This window comes from Anolis carolinensis, chromosome 2, assembly GCF_035594765.1.
Source record: "Anolis carolinensis isolate JA03-04 chromosome 2, rAnoCar3.1.pri, whole genome shotgun sequence".
In the NCBI taxonomy this organism is placed as follows: domain Eukaryota; kingdom Metazoa; phylum Chordata; class Lepidosauria; order Squamata; family Dactyloidae; genus Anolis; species Anolis carolinensis.
The window spans coordinates 267652021-267669873 of record NC_085842.1 but is presented as its reverse complement, the minus strand read 5'-3'; the positions used below and the strand labels follow the sequence as shown (position 1 = coordinate 267669873).

At 39.5% G+C, this 17853-nt stretch overlaps 1 protein-coding gene across 1 annotated transcript in view; it reads right to left on the bottom strand.

Annotated features, from left to right (window-relative positions):
• Nucleotides 1–17309, bottom strand: part of mcc (MCC regulator of WNT signaling pathway) — a 252256-nt gene extending 234947 nt beyond the window's left edge. The window contains exon 1 of the mRNA XM_062972174.1: nt 16988–17309. Coding sequence (XP_062828244.1) covers nt 16988–17145 — 158 coding nt within the window. The 5' untranslated portion in view covers nt 17146–17309. The remainder of the gene's footprint in view (nt 1–16987) is intronic.
• Between the last annotated feature and the right edge of the window lie 544 nt (nt 17310–17853).

Here is a 17853-nt window from a genome sequence, read left to right as displayed (position 1 = left end):
CCACCGCCATGTGCGCTCACCCAGAAGTCCTCGCTCATCCAACATTCTGTATTATCCAACGCAGCCTGCCTTTTAGTAGTCAATGTTTTTGTAGTCAATGTTTTCAATACATTGCGATGTTTTGACACCAAATTTGTAAATACGATAATTACTACATAACGTTACCATGTATTGAACTGCTTTTTCTGTCGATTTGTTGTAAAACATGATGTTTTGGTGCTTAATTTGTAAAATCATAATGCAATTTGACATTTAATAGGCTTTTCTTTAATCCCTCATTATCCAACATTTTCGCTTATCCAATGTTCTGCCAGCCCGTTTATGTTGGATAAGTGAGACTCTGCTGTATATTATAAATCTTGATGAGGAGGATGACAGATCTATATGAGTTTGTCCAATCACACCAAAGTTGCTCATCCCTTTCTTATACAAAGACAAAGGGACACAATATTACCTACAAACCAACACATTAGAATTGGGATAATAAGTAAAACTTCACTGTAAAGGAAACATCTCTTAGCTGCTATGAAGACTGTTGCCCTGAAATCAATCCTACAGAAAGCCTGTTTGGAATTTGACATATGTAATGACAGCTAATTAAGAATCTAAGCTATCTCTTAGACAAATATATGTTATTTAATTATTATTTATAGGATGTTTATCATACAAACAAAATGAAACCCTTGGAAATTCCCAGACTGTCAGTACTGGGTTGCAGCAGTATCTCTACAGTAAACAATGCAATAAAAGCTTGAAATGGAAAACAACGGATTTCTATTTTAGCTGATATTACTAAAGTAATGCATGCCTGCCAACAGCAGGAAAAGTAAACATTAATTGCCTCTAGAGTTCCCTAATGAACATACATAAATAGAAAAATGGAGAAAAGAAAAATAAAGAAAAGAGGGAAAGACAGTAAGCCTATCTCTCCAGCTCTGCCAACACATTAAAAAGTATAGATCTGTATGCTTAATCACAAAAATGGAAATCATAAGGAAAGTGAAAGCTAGTGAAAGAAGAAGTCATTCCTGGATGCATTTTGGAAGAAAACATCAAGTGTCTCTATAAGGTTCAAAATGTATTTTTTTTACTTATGTAAGGCTTATTTTATCTGGTGATTTTCTTTCATGTGTGCATATTGTTAGTTTTGAATAAAAAGTTTGTTAAAACATGTTTTTTATGTACAGAAACCTATTCTTATTCTTTTCATGTCATTCCTGCTTTTGGTACCAAATTTTCTGTTAAAGACATAATGCCTAGGAACACATCTACTTCATTAAATGTGATATACCTGTACTGAGGTTGTGTTCCATAATAATGCACTTAAATGGAATCTTCCTTACTAGTGATGTAAATAATTTAAATTGAGACCTTTTGAAAAATAATTTATATTAAATTAACTCTTCCTTTTACGTCTCATTCTAAGACTGTGGGTGTTTTACTTTCAAAGCACTGTGTTTAGGTTCATTTATAAGAAATACACCTACACACACAAACAAAAGCATATAGAGCCTTGAAAATCAATCCAAATATTATAATCCATATAAAAGGTACATCATAGTGGGAAAGTTTAACTAGGAAAAATGTGCACTTTGGCTGCCTAAGGCTGTAACTTGGGAAGTAATTTCCTGACCACCAACGTGCTGCAATATAACATTTCACTAGCTATATTATAATATACTCCACAAACTGTCAGTCATTGTACATAGATCACTCAGCATTAAGAACTCCAATATTTGTTTGTATAGTGGAATGTATTAATAGATTTTCTACATATCTGATTCATTCAATGCCCATTAGCCTTGCTGATTTAGTGACACAGAAAATGCTTTCAACTCATAAAACACCCAATTTGAGCATGCTGCACAGTGTGGGGAGGGAACTGAATCAAAGCTAACTTACCTTATTCAGGAAATTAGCTTCTATTTCAAAACAGAATCTATAGTAGTTCCAAGTTAACAATCCCCAAATCACAAGGTAATTAATAGTTTTACCAAGTGGTAAGACATAAAAACCACAGCACAAATCCCTGAAAGCTGACACTACAATGGCATTTTTCTATTAATTTAGGATCTACAAAGAAAACACAAAGAATGTAAAATACTACAAGTTTTCTGCTGCTATGTGTTCAACAAGCAGTTGTTGTTCTGGGAAAAGTCTCAATGCTAACGGTAGTACAAAGAGACATTCATTAATCAAAGAGATATTAAAAAGTTAAAACATTTTCTCCCCGTTTGTTAGGGAGACTCATTTAGAGATCTTCCAGGAAGTCTGAGAGAATCAATTTAACAGTGCTCTGTAATAAGGGGTACCCCAAGAGTACAACATGACAATCTAAGACATTTATTTAGGTTCTGTTTATACGAGGATCCATCCTACTTCATTAATGAAAACAATAATACAAGAATATCAACAAATGGATTTTAAGTATTTTCTTACCCTAAACTGATTGCCATGCGGTTCAATAATTTTTATTTCATCAAAAGATTGGGGGGTAGGGATGGTGGTGGGGAAAAAGTGAGGGTTACAATATTGGTTTAAAAAACAAGTGATATTTGTCTAGATGAAGATGTGTGTAGGGGGGAGAAAGGAAAGAGAGAAAAAAACAACAAAAGAAAGAAAAGGGGAAAAATAAAAAGACAGAAGTTACAGGGGTTGGAGGAAAGACTGTTTGACTCCCAATTTCTCCATCGGAGAACAATGCCCGTTTAAAAGTGTATCCTATTGTCCACTCCGTATGTGTTATTTTTTCTGATTTCAGATATTTTTTCAATAGAGTCCAGTCTGTTTCTTTCTTTGGTTTACCTTGATGAATCATTAAGTAATATGTTTATTTGTCCATGGTCATTATATCCAATATTTTCAATATGCATTGTTCTCTAGTTGAAATGTCTTTACACTTCCATTTCCCCGAGTAGGTGATTCTGGCTGCTGTGGTCAGTTAGTTGAATAAAATGTCATGGTTTTTGTCAAATTTCATGTCTGTCAGTCCTAATAAATAATATTCTGGCTTTGTTTGATATTTCATTTTTATTATTTCCTGTATAGATTCATGGATGCTTTTCCAATAAGCTTTTGCCATTTTACATCCCCACCACATATGAAAGAATGTGCCGGCCAGGTCTTCACAATTCCAGCAATGGTCTTGAATATTTTTGTAGCACTTTGCCAATTTTTGTGGTGTCATGTACCACTGATAGAACAAAATATTTTATCAGAGACTGCCATGTAATATGGGAAACAAATCTAAAATGAAAAGACCAAAACAAAAAATGTAACTTGGTATTTCCACTCAAAGAAAGACGAGTTGATACATAACACCATCAGCAATATGCACAAAGAAACACTAATTTCTGTAATGGCCGTAGAACTTTTAGATGCCACCACCATGACAAAAAATGACTGAATGCAATGACCATATGCAGGGGTTTTGATTATCAGACTGATTCCATGATTTGATGCTGCTTTCAGACCTATAGCCAATGTTCCCAAAATATTCCACTGCTGGGTGACTGCTCTCACTCTGAGAACTTGTGCCAAAAAGCCCAACCCGTTTTACATTAGTAAAAAGAAAGCAAGGAGGGACAGAACCATAAATACTACTATGAGCTGCTTGGAGAAAGGGTGGGACAAATCTGCGAAGCAGCATCAAATCTATCATACAAAACCAAGATTTAGGAATTTTTCCCTAATTTTTAAGTACCAAAACTAGGAACAATCTCAAATTTTGGGGAACTCATGACAAAGGATCCAGGGACAGATGTATCTAGTGGCAGCTGACAATTATCATCATCATCATCATCATCATCATTGGTAACAGTTTCAGGCAGCAGTGTGGCTGAAACTATCTGACATTTCAACTTTCCATAATGTCTCAAGTGCATGGCACTGTGGGGCAAAAAAACCCCTGTGGCCCCCAGAGTAAAATTGTAGCCCTAAAAAGCAATAAATGAATCCATGAGAGGCAGATGTTCTTAGTTCAATTATGTTTAATAGTTAACAATATATGAGACTCAAAATAGAATAATCATTTAAAAATATATTTATTTAATTATTTGTTTAGTTAATAGGAAATTCTCCCTAGATATACAATATATTGGTAGCAAACTGATTTGTGCAAGATTTAATCAAGGAAAATACTAGAAGTTTACCAATCTGCACTTTGTCTGCTATCACATTAATGTGACACTAATTTAAATTTTATTGGCAATATTGCACCAATTTCACCACAGGATTCCTTCTTCCAAGAGTCAAGATTTAATTTAAGAGAGCATTATTTGCTTTGGTTCTTAATTATTATGGATAACCTAACCTTCAATATGGTTTATTGCTAAAATTCTTGCCACCTTTCTGAGATAATAGATACATGATTAGCATATTCAAAAATATGAGTTCCTAGTAAGATTATCAGCAGGAAGTATGTGTTAAATATGCTCATTAAAATCAACCAAGCTAATTAAAAGCCAAGAACAGCCATTAAATAGGATGTACACCCCATATTTGCAGTGCTAATTCTATCACATGCATTATGAACCCTCTCAGAAATAATAAGAGAGCTTACAGGTATTCATGTGAATTTTTCCCTCTAAATGCTTTCCTCAGACTTGTCATGACAACCCTGTCATCACCAAATCTGCTTGAAATGCTCAATTAAACATACTATGGCTCTAATTTATTCTCTAACCATGCCTTATCAAAATATATATGAAGAAGGTGAGAGGTTCATTACAAATTTCCCTGCATTTTAGAACATGCCTATCCTCCTTATTTGCCTCCCTATAGACTTGTTAATGAAATTTCTTCAGACAAAAAGGTTGACCCAACGCCCACATGGAAAGAAGTCTTTGAACTCAGAAAATGGAAACAATCCAAAATGAAAAAAGAATTCAATTGTGGCTCGGTGACTTCTGCTTAGACCTACCAAAGAGCTCTATGGAATACGAAGGCAGATAATGGTATAAAGATTGCTTATGGATCCCTTTATATTATCATTATACAATGCCGCAGATTGATTCTTGAAAATCTCTCTCCGCTATTCACAGATTTAAAATTAATCTGGCTGGCTATAGAATTCTGGGGTTTGCAACCCAAAGTAACTTTTCTAAACTCTATTTATCCACTGGATGAATTTTGAAGACAGAATGCTTAAGTGTGAGATGGGGCTGGGAGAAGCAGATTGGAAAACTATCCATAGGGCATCAGAAGAACATTGGTAAGATTGGCAATTGAGCTGAGCAATACTGTAATTCTGAACACTTCTCTTTTCCTTCTCCCAGGCCCCTACTACACTGCCATAATATAATTCACATTATCTGCTTTGAACTGAGTCTACACTGTCATATAATACAGTTCAAAGCAGATAATCTGGATTTTTATGGCAGTGTAGAGGGACCCCAGGGAGGAGAGCAGTGACCAATCTTGATAAAATAGTTAAGGGTAGAAACATCACACTGGCAATGAAGATCTGCATAGCTAAAGCAATGGTATTCCCCGTAATAATCTATGGATGCGAGAACTGGACCATAAGGAAGGTTGAGTGAAGGAAGACAGATGCTTTTGAACTGTGATGATGGGAGGAAAATGCTGAAAGTGCCTTGGACCGCAAGAAGATCAAACCAGTTCATACTTCAGGGGAAAAAAATCGTGTCAAAAGCATTGCATAATACATAAGTTTAAAAGTGATAAATAAAGGAATCACAAGCAGCTAAATAGTTTTAGACCAAAAGCGGCCAACAGCGACTGCATTGTCCGTAGCTTTAAACAATTCCTCCTCCGTACATGAGGCAGAACACTGTAGGCAAGCATACATATGCGGAATTGTTTGTTCTGCTCCAGTCACACAAGGTGAAAGATTCCTTCTGGTAGTGCCATCTTGCCAAGTTGTCTTTTGATCTGCCCACTCCACTTCTGAGTCTGTTTAGGGACTTCCAAGTTGCCCATTCTTGGTTTGCCCCTGGAGGCAGACCCTCACCGGGGGGGGGGGGGGCATTCAGTTGGGACTGCCTGGTTTAGCTGCCCAGAGGGATGCTCTTGCTGTTGCTGGAGGAACTTCAGGAAATAAAATCCGACTGCTCCCTGGAGGGAAGGATATTAGAGGCAAAGAAGTACTTTGACCACATAATGAGAAGACAGGATACCTTGGAGAACATAATGATGCTGGGTAAAATGGAAGGAAAAAAGAAGAAGGGGTTACCAAGAGCAAGATGGATAGATGTTATCCTTAAAATGGCTGGCTGACCTTGAAGGACCTGGGGGTGGTGATGTCCGACAGGGAGCTCTGGCGTGGGCTGATCCATGAAATCACAAAGAGTGGAAAGCGACTGAATGAATAAACAACAACATGAACACAATGAACCCAAAGCCTGGAGCCAAGTCAGCATCCTACTAGGACAGTTAGAGAATCAATTACTGCCAATTTCCTCCTTGTCCAGAAGCCTTGCACGCACTGTTCTGCACACTCTTGTAACTGGACAATAGGAATTCTTCTGAAATAGTAGGAGTAGTATTTTAATTTCTGACTTTTAGGATTAAGATCTTATGCACAAAACTGAAAACATATTTCATATATGCAAACATATTTCAAGCTGACAATCTAACACAAACATTAATTGAATATTCCCAGCATAATGCATACAGAAAAAAGAGAATCCAATGTGAAATGCTGGTAACACTCTTGAAAACATCCCTTTACCTCTCCCAGAATCTGATGAGTGTTTCTGGGAATTGCAGTCCAAAAAAGTAGTTCTTCCCCAAACAAGTACTGTATATTCCATATTTTGGAGTAGCGTGCCTAAATTATCTAATTTACTCCCTTCCACCTGTGACAAGTTTCCATGCATATCCTCAGTCCCCTGTACAATGATCCGCTTTTAAGAAAGAAAGGAAACGCACCATGCAGTCAACTTTAAAACAAGGGTTGCAGGTTATGCATTCTTTTTGTAAGGATTTTTAGCCATCAGCAGCAATGACTGATGATTCTGCAGGGACACCCTTTTAAACAATCCTATCTTATGTTCCCACCTTATAGCAAACCAACACACTCCTTTGGAGCTGCAAATTAATACTTTCTGTGTGAAGTACACATAGATCAACAAAATGTAACATTTAAAGCAATTTCAAAGAAGATGTAGCACACAACCATAAATATGGAACGGAAAGGCGACAACAAAACACGACTGTAAACTCCTATCATTGTATGCACCCACTTTATCTGTAATTAACATGGTCTCAGTTTCTAATTACAGACGTTATCTAGTGCATGCATAGATGACTGAACACAAATTTAAGGCTTACACAGTTTACAGAAAAATCTGTGAGAACAATTTGATAAATATGAAAATTATGATGAAAAGTAGACTAGTATTATATTTTAATCACAAAAAAGGTAAAAATTAGCATATATTAAATTTATTCTGGGTATGGTACATATATGAAAATGTTGGAGGAATCATAATAAGATTCCTTAACAATAAAGCACAATTGTTATACACACTCTAATTAACTCCCCGCAAACAAAACTAATGTCTAACAATATCTGGGAATCCAAATGTTGGAACCATCTCAGAAAAAGCTAAGAAGAAGATCCACTAGTGAGGAAGGCTTCAGGTCAGACTGAATCAGCAAAAAATAAGTTTTTTGTCTTACTGCCACTCTTTCTCCTTTTTCTTGGGTTAGATGTATGTTTCCTATTCGTAAAAATATTAATCAAGCTTACTCTTAAAAAGGCAAATATAAAAAATGAATCACTCACTGAAATGGGATGGGTGGATATTTACATTAAAATATGCCTAAATGTTTGGAGTGCTAATTATACTAACTTTATGTAATTTTACATGCAGAACCATTGCAAGTAGAAATTAATGTACATTTCTAAAAGTTTTTTTTCAAGTCCTGTATTTCAGTAGAAAGTACAAAGAATGCCATTTAACTAGGTGGTTTCCAAATTACATTTCCACCGCCAAATTTAATTCCCTTCAAATATCAGTCAACAATTATTCTTTTATTTGCCATTTTAAAATGTCAGCTTAACTATTCATAGACTGACAATTATTTGTTCTCTCAGGAGGTGCCCTTTTCTCTCCATATGTGGTTGTACTTTCCGGCTAGTATTCAAGGAGTTTCCAATTTAATGCACAACAAAGGGTTTCCACAGCTGAGACTCCATGTAACATCATTAGGTATGCAAATCACTCGTCTCTATACACTAAATGAAGATGTGTGGAATGGGAGAACGCTTGCCTTTACCACAAGATTAAAGAACAGTTCTTCAGAAAACATCTGAAGTTTCAGATGATGTTTAAGACCAAGAAGCAACTTCACAGATATGCAACTGAGAGAAATAAAAGTACAAAAAGAATTAATGTTGTAAGTCCCTGAAGAATGAAACTATTTAAACATTCATAACCCACAGAGTAAATTTCATATTTACAAGAAAAGACATTCCGATCATTCCCAAACTTTACTTTGTGACCACTGGTGGTCTACCTTGGATTTACTAGTGCTCCAGGAGGCAGTTATTTATAGGAGTAAAAATTTCTCAGCTGCCCACTATTTGTACAGATGCCTGAAGTCATGCATTTGGGAAGGAATTAATTCTAATTTGCAGCCTCTACTGGTGCCATGACAATACAGTACAACACCTGTATCCACAGGGGATATGTTCCAATAACCCTCATGGATGCCTGAAACCATGGATAATAACAAATCCTATATTTTGGCCCAGAAGCATACCATGGAATCACACTGTAGGACAGGGGTTGTGGTGGTATTTTTGATAGACCATGGATACTGAATATGTGGATAAGCAAATAGTACTGTATTATAAAAGGAGACAAAGAAACATGAGATATCATCTTCCACCCAGAAAGAAAGCCAGCCACAACACATCTACAGGCTACAAAATCACAACAGAGAGACTGCATCTACTCAGAGCACCTCAACACATGCTCCATTTGTCATCTTTACTTTTGTGCTCATACAGATCCATGTAAGAGCCTTCCATTACACAGTGCTTCTGCTGGTTAACAAGGCAAAACTGTTACCCTTGGTACCTTGGAGACTGCAGCACTTCCAGTGTATGCTAAAAAAGAGATCAGACACTCTTTGTAGAATGAAGATTTACACAGACCAACTGCTCTGGGAGTAATTAAAGAGAAGCAGTACCTAAATTTATTGAGAGCAGGCACAGAGAAAATCAAATAGCAGTGGAAGAGGGGATGGGCATTTCAATACAGCCTGACGTATGCGTCCCTTAGGTGATGCCTTGGCTTGACTCACTACTAACCCAAAAAGTACTTGTACATTGAATTAAGAAAAAACCTACATGTATATAGTTGTGTATAAGCTGACCTCAAGTATTAGTCGAGAGCAGGTTTGGAAGCCAAATTTATGGATTTTGGTGTGACCATTGGAGGGCCATTCTGTGGAGAGAGGAATGGCCAGTGCTGTCTTAATGGGGGAGGCATCCCTGGCATTTTCCTACCCATGTATTCAACAGGGCCAGAAGCAGCATTGTGAGGGATAAAGTACAGAAAGCCAATGTTTCTTTTGGGTTCTCCTGAGAGAACGAAGCGAGACTAAGCTCTTTTCTTTTCTCATTCCACTCAGAGAAGAGGGTGGATCCTTCCTGGATAAGCGTTAAGGTACAGTACGGTACTTCCAGTGATATGTTGACCCAGGTTTTTTTGGGGGGGGGGTCAATGTTTTAAATTCAAAGTTCTAGACTTACACGGTATGTGTTTAATAAGGTAAAGAGCTTTTTGTTTTCACTCAAGCTCTAAACAACTAGGAAACAGGACCTCTTAGGAGCTCCAATCTTAACAGATCTGTTTTACATGCAATACATACCCAGTATGGTATTATATGCTGTGGTGGGTTCCAGCATAACAACTGTCTTAGATGACAGTCAGCAGGACAGTAGTTGTTCATTATGCTTAGCTACATGGTATCTATACAACTAAATTGTAGAGCAACAGAAGCTACCCTTGCACATTCCAAGTAGCCAAATGGCAACCAATATTATCTATATATAAAGATCAAATTGGAAGGAACTTCTAAAGTTATCTACTTCAACCTCATGCAAGAGATAAGAGCATTTTAAAGCATCTATCCTTTTAACCAATGAAGTGAGAGCACAAAACCTAACACTGATCTAGTGTCAGCTCAAAACTGGAGATAGTGCACTCTCAATACAGACAGTACTAGATTCACAAACTCCTTACTTGCTCCTGAAATTGAAGTCAAAGTATGAGTTATGATAAATGAATTTGTGACATCTTAATTGATCCTAATAATGGCATTACTCTACAATGGCACTTGGGTACAGGAATCAGTGTTTTTCTATGCCAAAAGAGCAAGGATGTACTGTATGTGCAAAAACATGAAAAACACGCAGTGGATTTGCAGGATCAAGCATTTCCCTAGTTCTTTATTCTTTGATCCCTCTTTTGTGATTTCCCTATTTCCCTCTTCTTTAAGAACAAGCATTACACACCCGTGTTACAAAGGCACATGCCTTTCAAATATTGCTAAGTTATTAAATTTGCCAGCCTTAAATCAAGCACATCTAAAAGCAGGTAGTTTAAAAGGAGAAGCCAGCTCAATATAAAATGTTCAATGCAGCAACATCCCAGAAACTAAGCTACAGATTCCAGCCTTAGGCACAGTTTATTGAAGACACTTTAGGATCTGGCTGTTACACCGCTGTTTTACTTCAAAGTAAATCTCAGTGTACTCAGCATGACTTTCTAGAAAGCAGAATTTTTATAACCAGCTACAAGAGTTGTAAATTCCATCCTGATTTCTAGAGAACCGTTTGTAAATGCCAAAATGATTACTTTTGAAAACAGATTAGAAACAACAGGATATACTTTCTAGTCACAGGAAGTAGGTTAGAACATCAAGTCAAACAACTTAATATAACAAAAAAAAAATAGATCCAGCAACACAAGAGCACTTATTTTTCCTGTTCCCAAACATTTAAAATTCACCATCTGAGGGACCATCCAGACAGGGACCATAACGTGGGAGCTCCTGTGGTTTTATCAGAGGCATGCAAACGATGTCTCCGGTAAAACCGAATTAATTTGAGACAAAGCAGGAAAACCCTGCTTTGTTCCAAATTAATTGGATACTCCATTAGAGCCAGGTCTTCCTGAAAGTCCGGATCTAATGGAGTATGTGCCCTGTGGGGACTGACCTCTCGGTAGTCCTGGCACAGCCCAATTAGCTCCTTTGGGCCCTGTGGGGGGCAAATCGCTCCTGCCACCCGTCTCTTAACGCTACATTGATACATTCCAAAACACATGCCAAAAGACTTAATGGTGGCCCGGTAATTCTTTTTTATTTTAAAGATTTGGGTGTGTGTGTGTGTGAGTTGTTCCCATTGTAGCGTGGTTGCGACTGCACTACAATGGGGACAATGCATGGGAAAGCCCACTTCTTTTGGGCACCTGTGCAGACAGCAATGCGGGAGAAAACAGGTTACTTTAACCCATTTTCTCCCATGATAAACTGTTGTCTGGAAGCAGCCTCAATGCCCCCAGACACACTGCAAGTATAACAGTGGCTTTTACTCACTGAAGTGCCTCCATTCCATAAGTCACAGAAATTGTGGGTTGACTACTGGGGTACTACTAAAAATGATAAGAAACTGACTGCTATCAAGTGTTTAGTGGCATCTGCTCCTGAAATGTCATCAAATGCTACCTTAATGGAAGAGTATATATATCACTTACACTGGCTGGTACATTGGCAATGCTGTAACTGTGTATCAGAATCCCATTCTCTGTATAAATTGCCTTTTTCACTATAGTTGTACTTAAGTGTCCGGGGTTTCAGCCCTAACTAAAAAGCATCCATTCTCTATTTGTTCCAAAACATCCATTGAAGTTTTTTTTCCTATCTGTCACTATCTACACATTTTTACTCTGGAATGTAAGAAACCATGTGTGTATAATGCCAAAAAGCAAGGAGTATAGCCATATTACACAACTATATTAGTATGATGCCAGATTTACCTATGTGAGTTTCAGCATTCTCAGGAATACTAGGGTTTATATTTTTTGGGATTTATATAAGCTCACTAGATAAGTCCAGTTATAATAACAACAACCTAAAAATCCCAAGATTCTGTTGGATGAAGTCATAGAAGGTAAATTAATTGTTCAGAGGGGATGTATTCTAGATTTTAATAGGAAACATCGTTCAACAATGGGGCATAGTAGCTCAGTAAGATTTTAGGTTGTATTTACAGCATGGGAGATGCAACAGTGATAATACATGCAGCTCTATCAAGATGTCCTGAAATGCTTCAGTTCCTTCCAACACCAGCATCAGTCCTTGAAGAACTCTCTGCCTCGGAGTGTGGTGGAAACTCCTTCCTTGGGAGTTTTTAAACAGAGGCTGGATGGCCATCTGTCAGGGATACTTTGATTGTGCTTTTCCTGTACGGCAGAAGGTTGGGTCAGATGGCCCATGTGGTCTCTTCCAACTCTTATGATTCTATGATGTATTGTGACTGCAAAATAAAATCCTAATTTCAAAGCATCTTTCCAACTCAGGTGTCCCAATGAAACTCAATGACTGCACACTTTCTTTCAATCCTTTCTCACTCTCGTATGTAAGAAAAACTAAAAGATTGCCTGAATTTAAACTACAGGTCAGCAGGGACAATCAAAGAGTACATATATTTGAGCATGGACAGAATGAATGTGGCATCAATCACTGAATAGTCACAATCAGCTCTAACACATTTAAGATGGTAACAGCTAGTGCAAGCTCTTATGGCAAATAGGCAAGATTTCTTGACAACTGCAAATAAACGAATGTACATACAGGTTGAGCATCCCTTGTCTAGAGTTTCAAAATACTCCAAAAATTATCCATATGGGTGACTGAAAAAGTGACACTTTTGCTTTCTGATGGTTCAATATACATACACTTTGTTTCATGCATAAAAAATTAAAAATACTATGTATGCAATTACTTTCTGGTTATGTGTATGAAGTATACATGAAACATAAAATATATTGGGTTGCTGTGAGTTTTCCAGGCTGTATGGCCAAGTTCCAGAAGCATTCTCTCCTGACATTTCGCCCACATCTATGGCAGGCAAGGGAAACTAGGCAAGAGAGGTTTATATATCTGTGGAAGAGTCCAGGGCGAGAGAAAGAACTCTTGTCTGTTGGAGGCAAGTATTAATGTTGCAATAAATTTAAAATATTTTTTTAAAACTCTAAAATAAGGACAGTCAATAAAGAACAACACTCTGAAAACAGGGGAATTCCAGACATTAAACAATCAGGACCAGCTAACACCACCCAACAAATTATTCCCCTAGGCAGGAATCAGTCGGGCCTTTGAGCTGCAAAACTTTTCAATGATAATCAAGGTGATTAATTGCAACATTAACACTTGCCTCTAACAGACAAGAGTACTTTCTCTCGCCCTGGACCTTCCACAGATATATAAACCTCACTTGCCTAATTTTCAACAAACCTCACAACCTCTGAGCATGCCTGCCATAGATGTGGGCAAAACATCAGGTGAGAAGGCTTCTGGAACATGGCCATACAGCCCAGAAAACTCACTGCAACCCAGCTCTAACACATTTAGGACTGCTAGTGCAAGCTCTTATGGTAAATAGGAAAGATTTCATGACAACAACAAGCAAACTCTTAAGCTACAATATTAATTTACATGGTCTCCATCACGGATCATCTTCGATGCCAGCTCAATCAGGGCAGGTCGGTGCTGCTCGTGTTATTGGACCTCACTGCAGCATTTGACACAGTTGATTATAATCTTTTGACCCACCGCCTTGCTGTTGTTGGGAGTCAGGGGGACAGCTTTAAATTGGTTGTCCTCCTTTCTTCACAACCGTGGAAGGCGAGTAGAGAGGGGAGGCCTGGTCTCTGAAAGGTCCCCTCTACTTGGTGGGGTTCCTCAAGGGGCCATTCTCTCCCCTCTGTTGTTTAACATCTATATGCGACCACTTGCTCAGCTGGTTTGAGGTTTCGGGCTCGAGTGCTACCAGTACGCTGATGACACTCAGCTTATGTTGAAGACGGAAGGCCGACCGGACTCTGTACCCAATAACTTTCATCAATGCCTCGAGGCCATTACTGGATGGCTGCATGCCAGCAGGTTGAGGGTGAATCCAGCAAAGACGGAGATCCTATGGCTGGGTCGACTAGGCAGTGGGGATATCCAGTTGCCTACCCTGGATGGCAAGGCGCTATGCCCGTCATCATTGGTAAAGAGTCTGGGAGTCCTTTTGGACCCTCTGCTGACGATGGAAGCCCAGGTCTCCGCCATTAGTAGAACCGCCTTCTTTCACCTGCGGCAGGCAAGACAGCTGGCCCCCTAGCTTTCAAGGGACGACCTAGCTATGATGATCCAGGCCACGGTCATCTCAAGGCTGGACTACTGTAACGCCCTCTACATTGGCCTTCCTTTGTTGGTGATCCGGAAGCTCAAGTTGGTACAAAATGCAGCTGCTCGACTTCTTGCGGGAATCCCGATGAGATGTCATATAACACCAATCTTACTGCAGCTGCACTGGTTACCAATTTCAAAGTGATGGTGCTTACCTTTGAGTCTAGGGCCAATGTACCTGAGGGACCGCCTCACCCCCTACCAACCCCAGAGATCCCTCCGTTCTGAGGACCAAGATCTGTTGGAAGTTCCCAGTTTTAAGTCCTTGCGTCTAACAGCAACTAGATGTAGAGCTTTTACATCAGCGGTGCCATCATTCTGGAACACTCTGCCACCTGAAGTTTGTGCCTTGCGGGACTTATCAGTCTTCCACAGGGCATGTAAGACACACCTGTTTCGGCAGGCTTTTGATCTCCGTTATTGCTGTTTTTAAATTGCTTAGATTTTAGCTTGTTCTTATAAGCCGCTCCAAGCCCTGGGGGGAGTGTTTTTAAAGATGTTTTTAAGATGGTTTTAAATTGTTTGATTTTAGCCTGTTCTTGTAAGCCGCTCTGAGCCCTAGGGGAGTGGCGGCATATAAGTTTGAATAATAAATAAATAAATAAATAATATAGGCTGAGCATCCCTTTTGAAATACTCCAAAAATTATCTGTATGGGAGAATGAAAACAACACTTTTACTTTATGATGGTTCAAAATGTCATGGTTTGCAAAGGCCCTGTGCTGTGTGTGTTAACTGAAAAATGAAGCGTATGAAGCCGATTGGCTGAACCTGCAAAGACCTGGGGATTGATTTGATACTGTTTCTGTTCTGCTGCTGCAGAATCAGTTTGGACAAGTTTTTCAGAGCGGACTGAGTACTGCTGGTAAAGAGAGCAGTGTACTCATAGGGGCCTTGCTATTTTGAGGCCTGTTTCCTGCTGAGGAAAGAAGGTGAAGAACCAGGACTGTATTCTTGAGGGACCATTGTAAATACTATTGTTTATTGATCTCTTGGAATCAATAAAGTTCCTGTATTTTTGTTCTGCAAACCTGAGTGACATGTTATTATTTTGTGGGTGACTCAGGATTGTGGGCACACATAAGAGCTTCCATTTATCATCATCAATCCATAATACAAAGTACATACACTTTGTTTCATGAACAAAATAATTCAAAATACTGTGTATGCAATTACTTTCAGGTTATGTAGTATATATGAAACATAAAATGCATTTCATATTGAGCCTTGGGTCCCATTTCCGAGATATCACATTATGATTGCGTGTTTGTGTGTGTATACAGTAAAGTCTCGCTAATCCAACATAAACGGGCCGGCAGAACTTTGGATAAGTGAAAATGTTGGATAATAAGGAGGAATTAAAGAAACGCCTATTCAACGTCAAATTACGTTATGATTTTACAAATTAAGCACCAAAACACCTTGTTTCACAACTAATCAACAGAAAAAGCAGTTCAATACACTGTAACGTTATGTACAGTAGTCTCACTTCTCAAAGCTAAACGGGCCGGCAGAAGCTTGGATAAGCAAATATCTTGGATAATAAGGAGGGATTAAGGAAAAGCCTATTAAACATCAAATTAGGTTATGATTTTACAAATTAAGCACCAAAACATCATGCTTTACAACAAATTTGACAGAAAAAGCAGTTCAATAGGCAGTAATGTTATGTTGTAATTACTGTATTTACGAATTTAGCACCAAAATATCACGATTTATTGAAAACATTGACTACAAAAATGGCTTGGATAATCCAGAAACTTGGATAAGCAAGGCTTGGATAAGTGAGACTCTACTGTAGTAATTACTGTATTTACGAATTTATCACCAAAACCTCGCAATGTATTGAAAACATTGACTACAAAAACATATTACGTAAAAGGCAGACTGCATTGATAATACAGAACGTTGGATAAGCGAAGGTTGGATAAACGAGACTCTACTGTACATGGAAAAAAACATTTCAGCATCCCTTCCAAAATCTGACAAACTGCAAAATCCAAATGTCTACAGATGGCTGAAATTGCGACACCTTTGCTTTTCATATGGTTCAATGTACACAAACTTTTTTTCAGGCACCAAAATTATGCAAAATATTGTATAAAAAGGCTGTCAGGGTATGTGTGTATATAAACCATAAATGAATTTCATGTTCAGGAATGGGGCCTTGTCTCCAAGGGTGGATCTACACCAGGCATGGGCCAAGTTGGGCCTTCCCTCCAGGTGTTTTGGACTTCAACTCCCACCATTCCTCACAGCCTCAGGCCCTTTCCTTTTCCCCCTCAACCGCTTAAGCGGCTGAGGGGGAAAAGGAAAGGGCCTGAGGCTGTGAGGAATGGTGGGAGTTGAAGTCCAAAACACCTGGACGGGCCCAACTTTGCCCCTGCCTGCTTTATAGACGTCTCACCCAAAACTACACGTCCCATGATTCCATTGCTTTGAGCCCTGGGGGTCACACTGCCCCTATATACGATAAAGAGGCGCGCGCAGCGCTCCAAGGCGCACCAAACTTGCTCCGAAGTTGCGCGCGGCCCTCGTGGCCAGAGCTGACCTGCTGATGTACCCGTCGCCGTCCCCGTCGCAGGTCTGGAAGAGGCGCCGCATCCGCTCCTCCTCGCCGGTGCTGGACGTGTCGCTGGTGCTGCTGCTCCCTCCCGTGCTGCTCAGGCTCACCTCCGGCACCGCTGCTGCTGCTGCTGCCGCCATCATGCACCCTCTCTCTCTCCCCGGAGGGAGCCAGCCCAGCCAAGCCTCCGGAGTCCTTTGTGAAGCGCGAGCCAGCGAAGCTGCACAATGTAAACGTGGACCCGGGGCGGCCGCTTGGCTCGGCTCGGCCCGGGCCTCGCGCACGGATTTCAGCTTCAGCGCGCGCCGCCTCGCGCGCCAATCAGCGGCATCTCGGCTCGGTTCCCGCGCAGGCAAGCAAGCAGGCAGTTCTCTCTCTCTCTCTCTCTTTCTCTGCTCTGTTCTTTCCAAAGATTAAAAGAAAGCAGGGAGGAGGGAAGGAAGAAAAGGAGAGCGAGGGACGGAGGGAGAGAGAGAGAAAGAGAGGGGCGTGCCTCGCTCTGATCTCTTTTTCCTCCGGACCATCAGATAATCTGGATCCAGAACATGCGTGGGCAAACTTCGGCCCTCCGAGTGTTTTGGACTTCAACTCCCATAATTTCTAACATCCTACCAGCTGTTAGGAATTGTGGGAGTTGAAGTCCAAAACACCTGGAGGACTGAAGTTAAGGCTGGGTCTACAGTGCCATCCAGATGATCAAAACAGACAATACAGATTATCTGATTTGAATTGGATTATATGGCAGTGTAGATTCAGGCCCCTTCTACACTGCCATATAAAACTCAGATTATCTTATCTGAGCTGGATTATATGGCAGTGTAGATTCAGGCCCCTTCTACACTGCCATATAA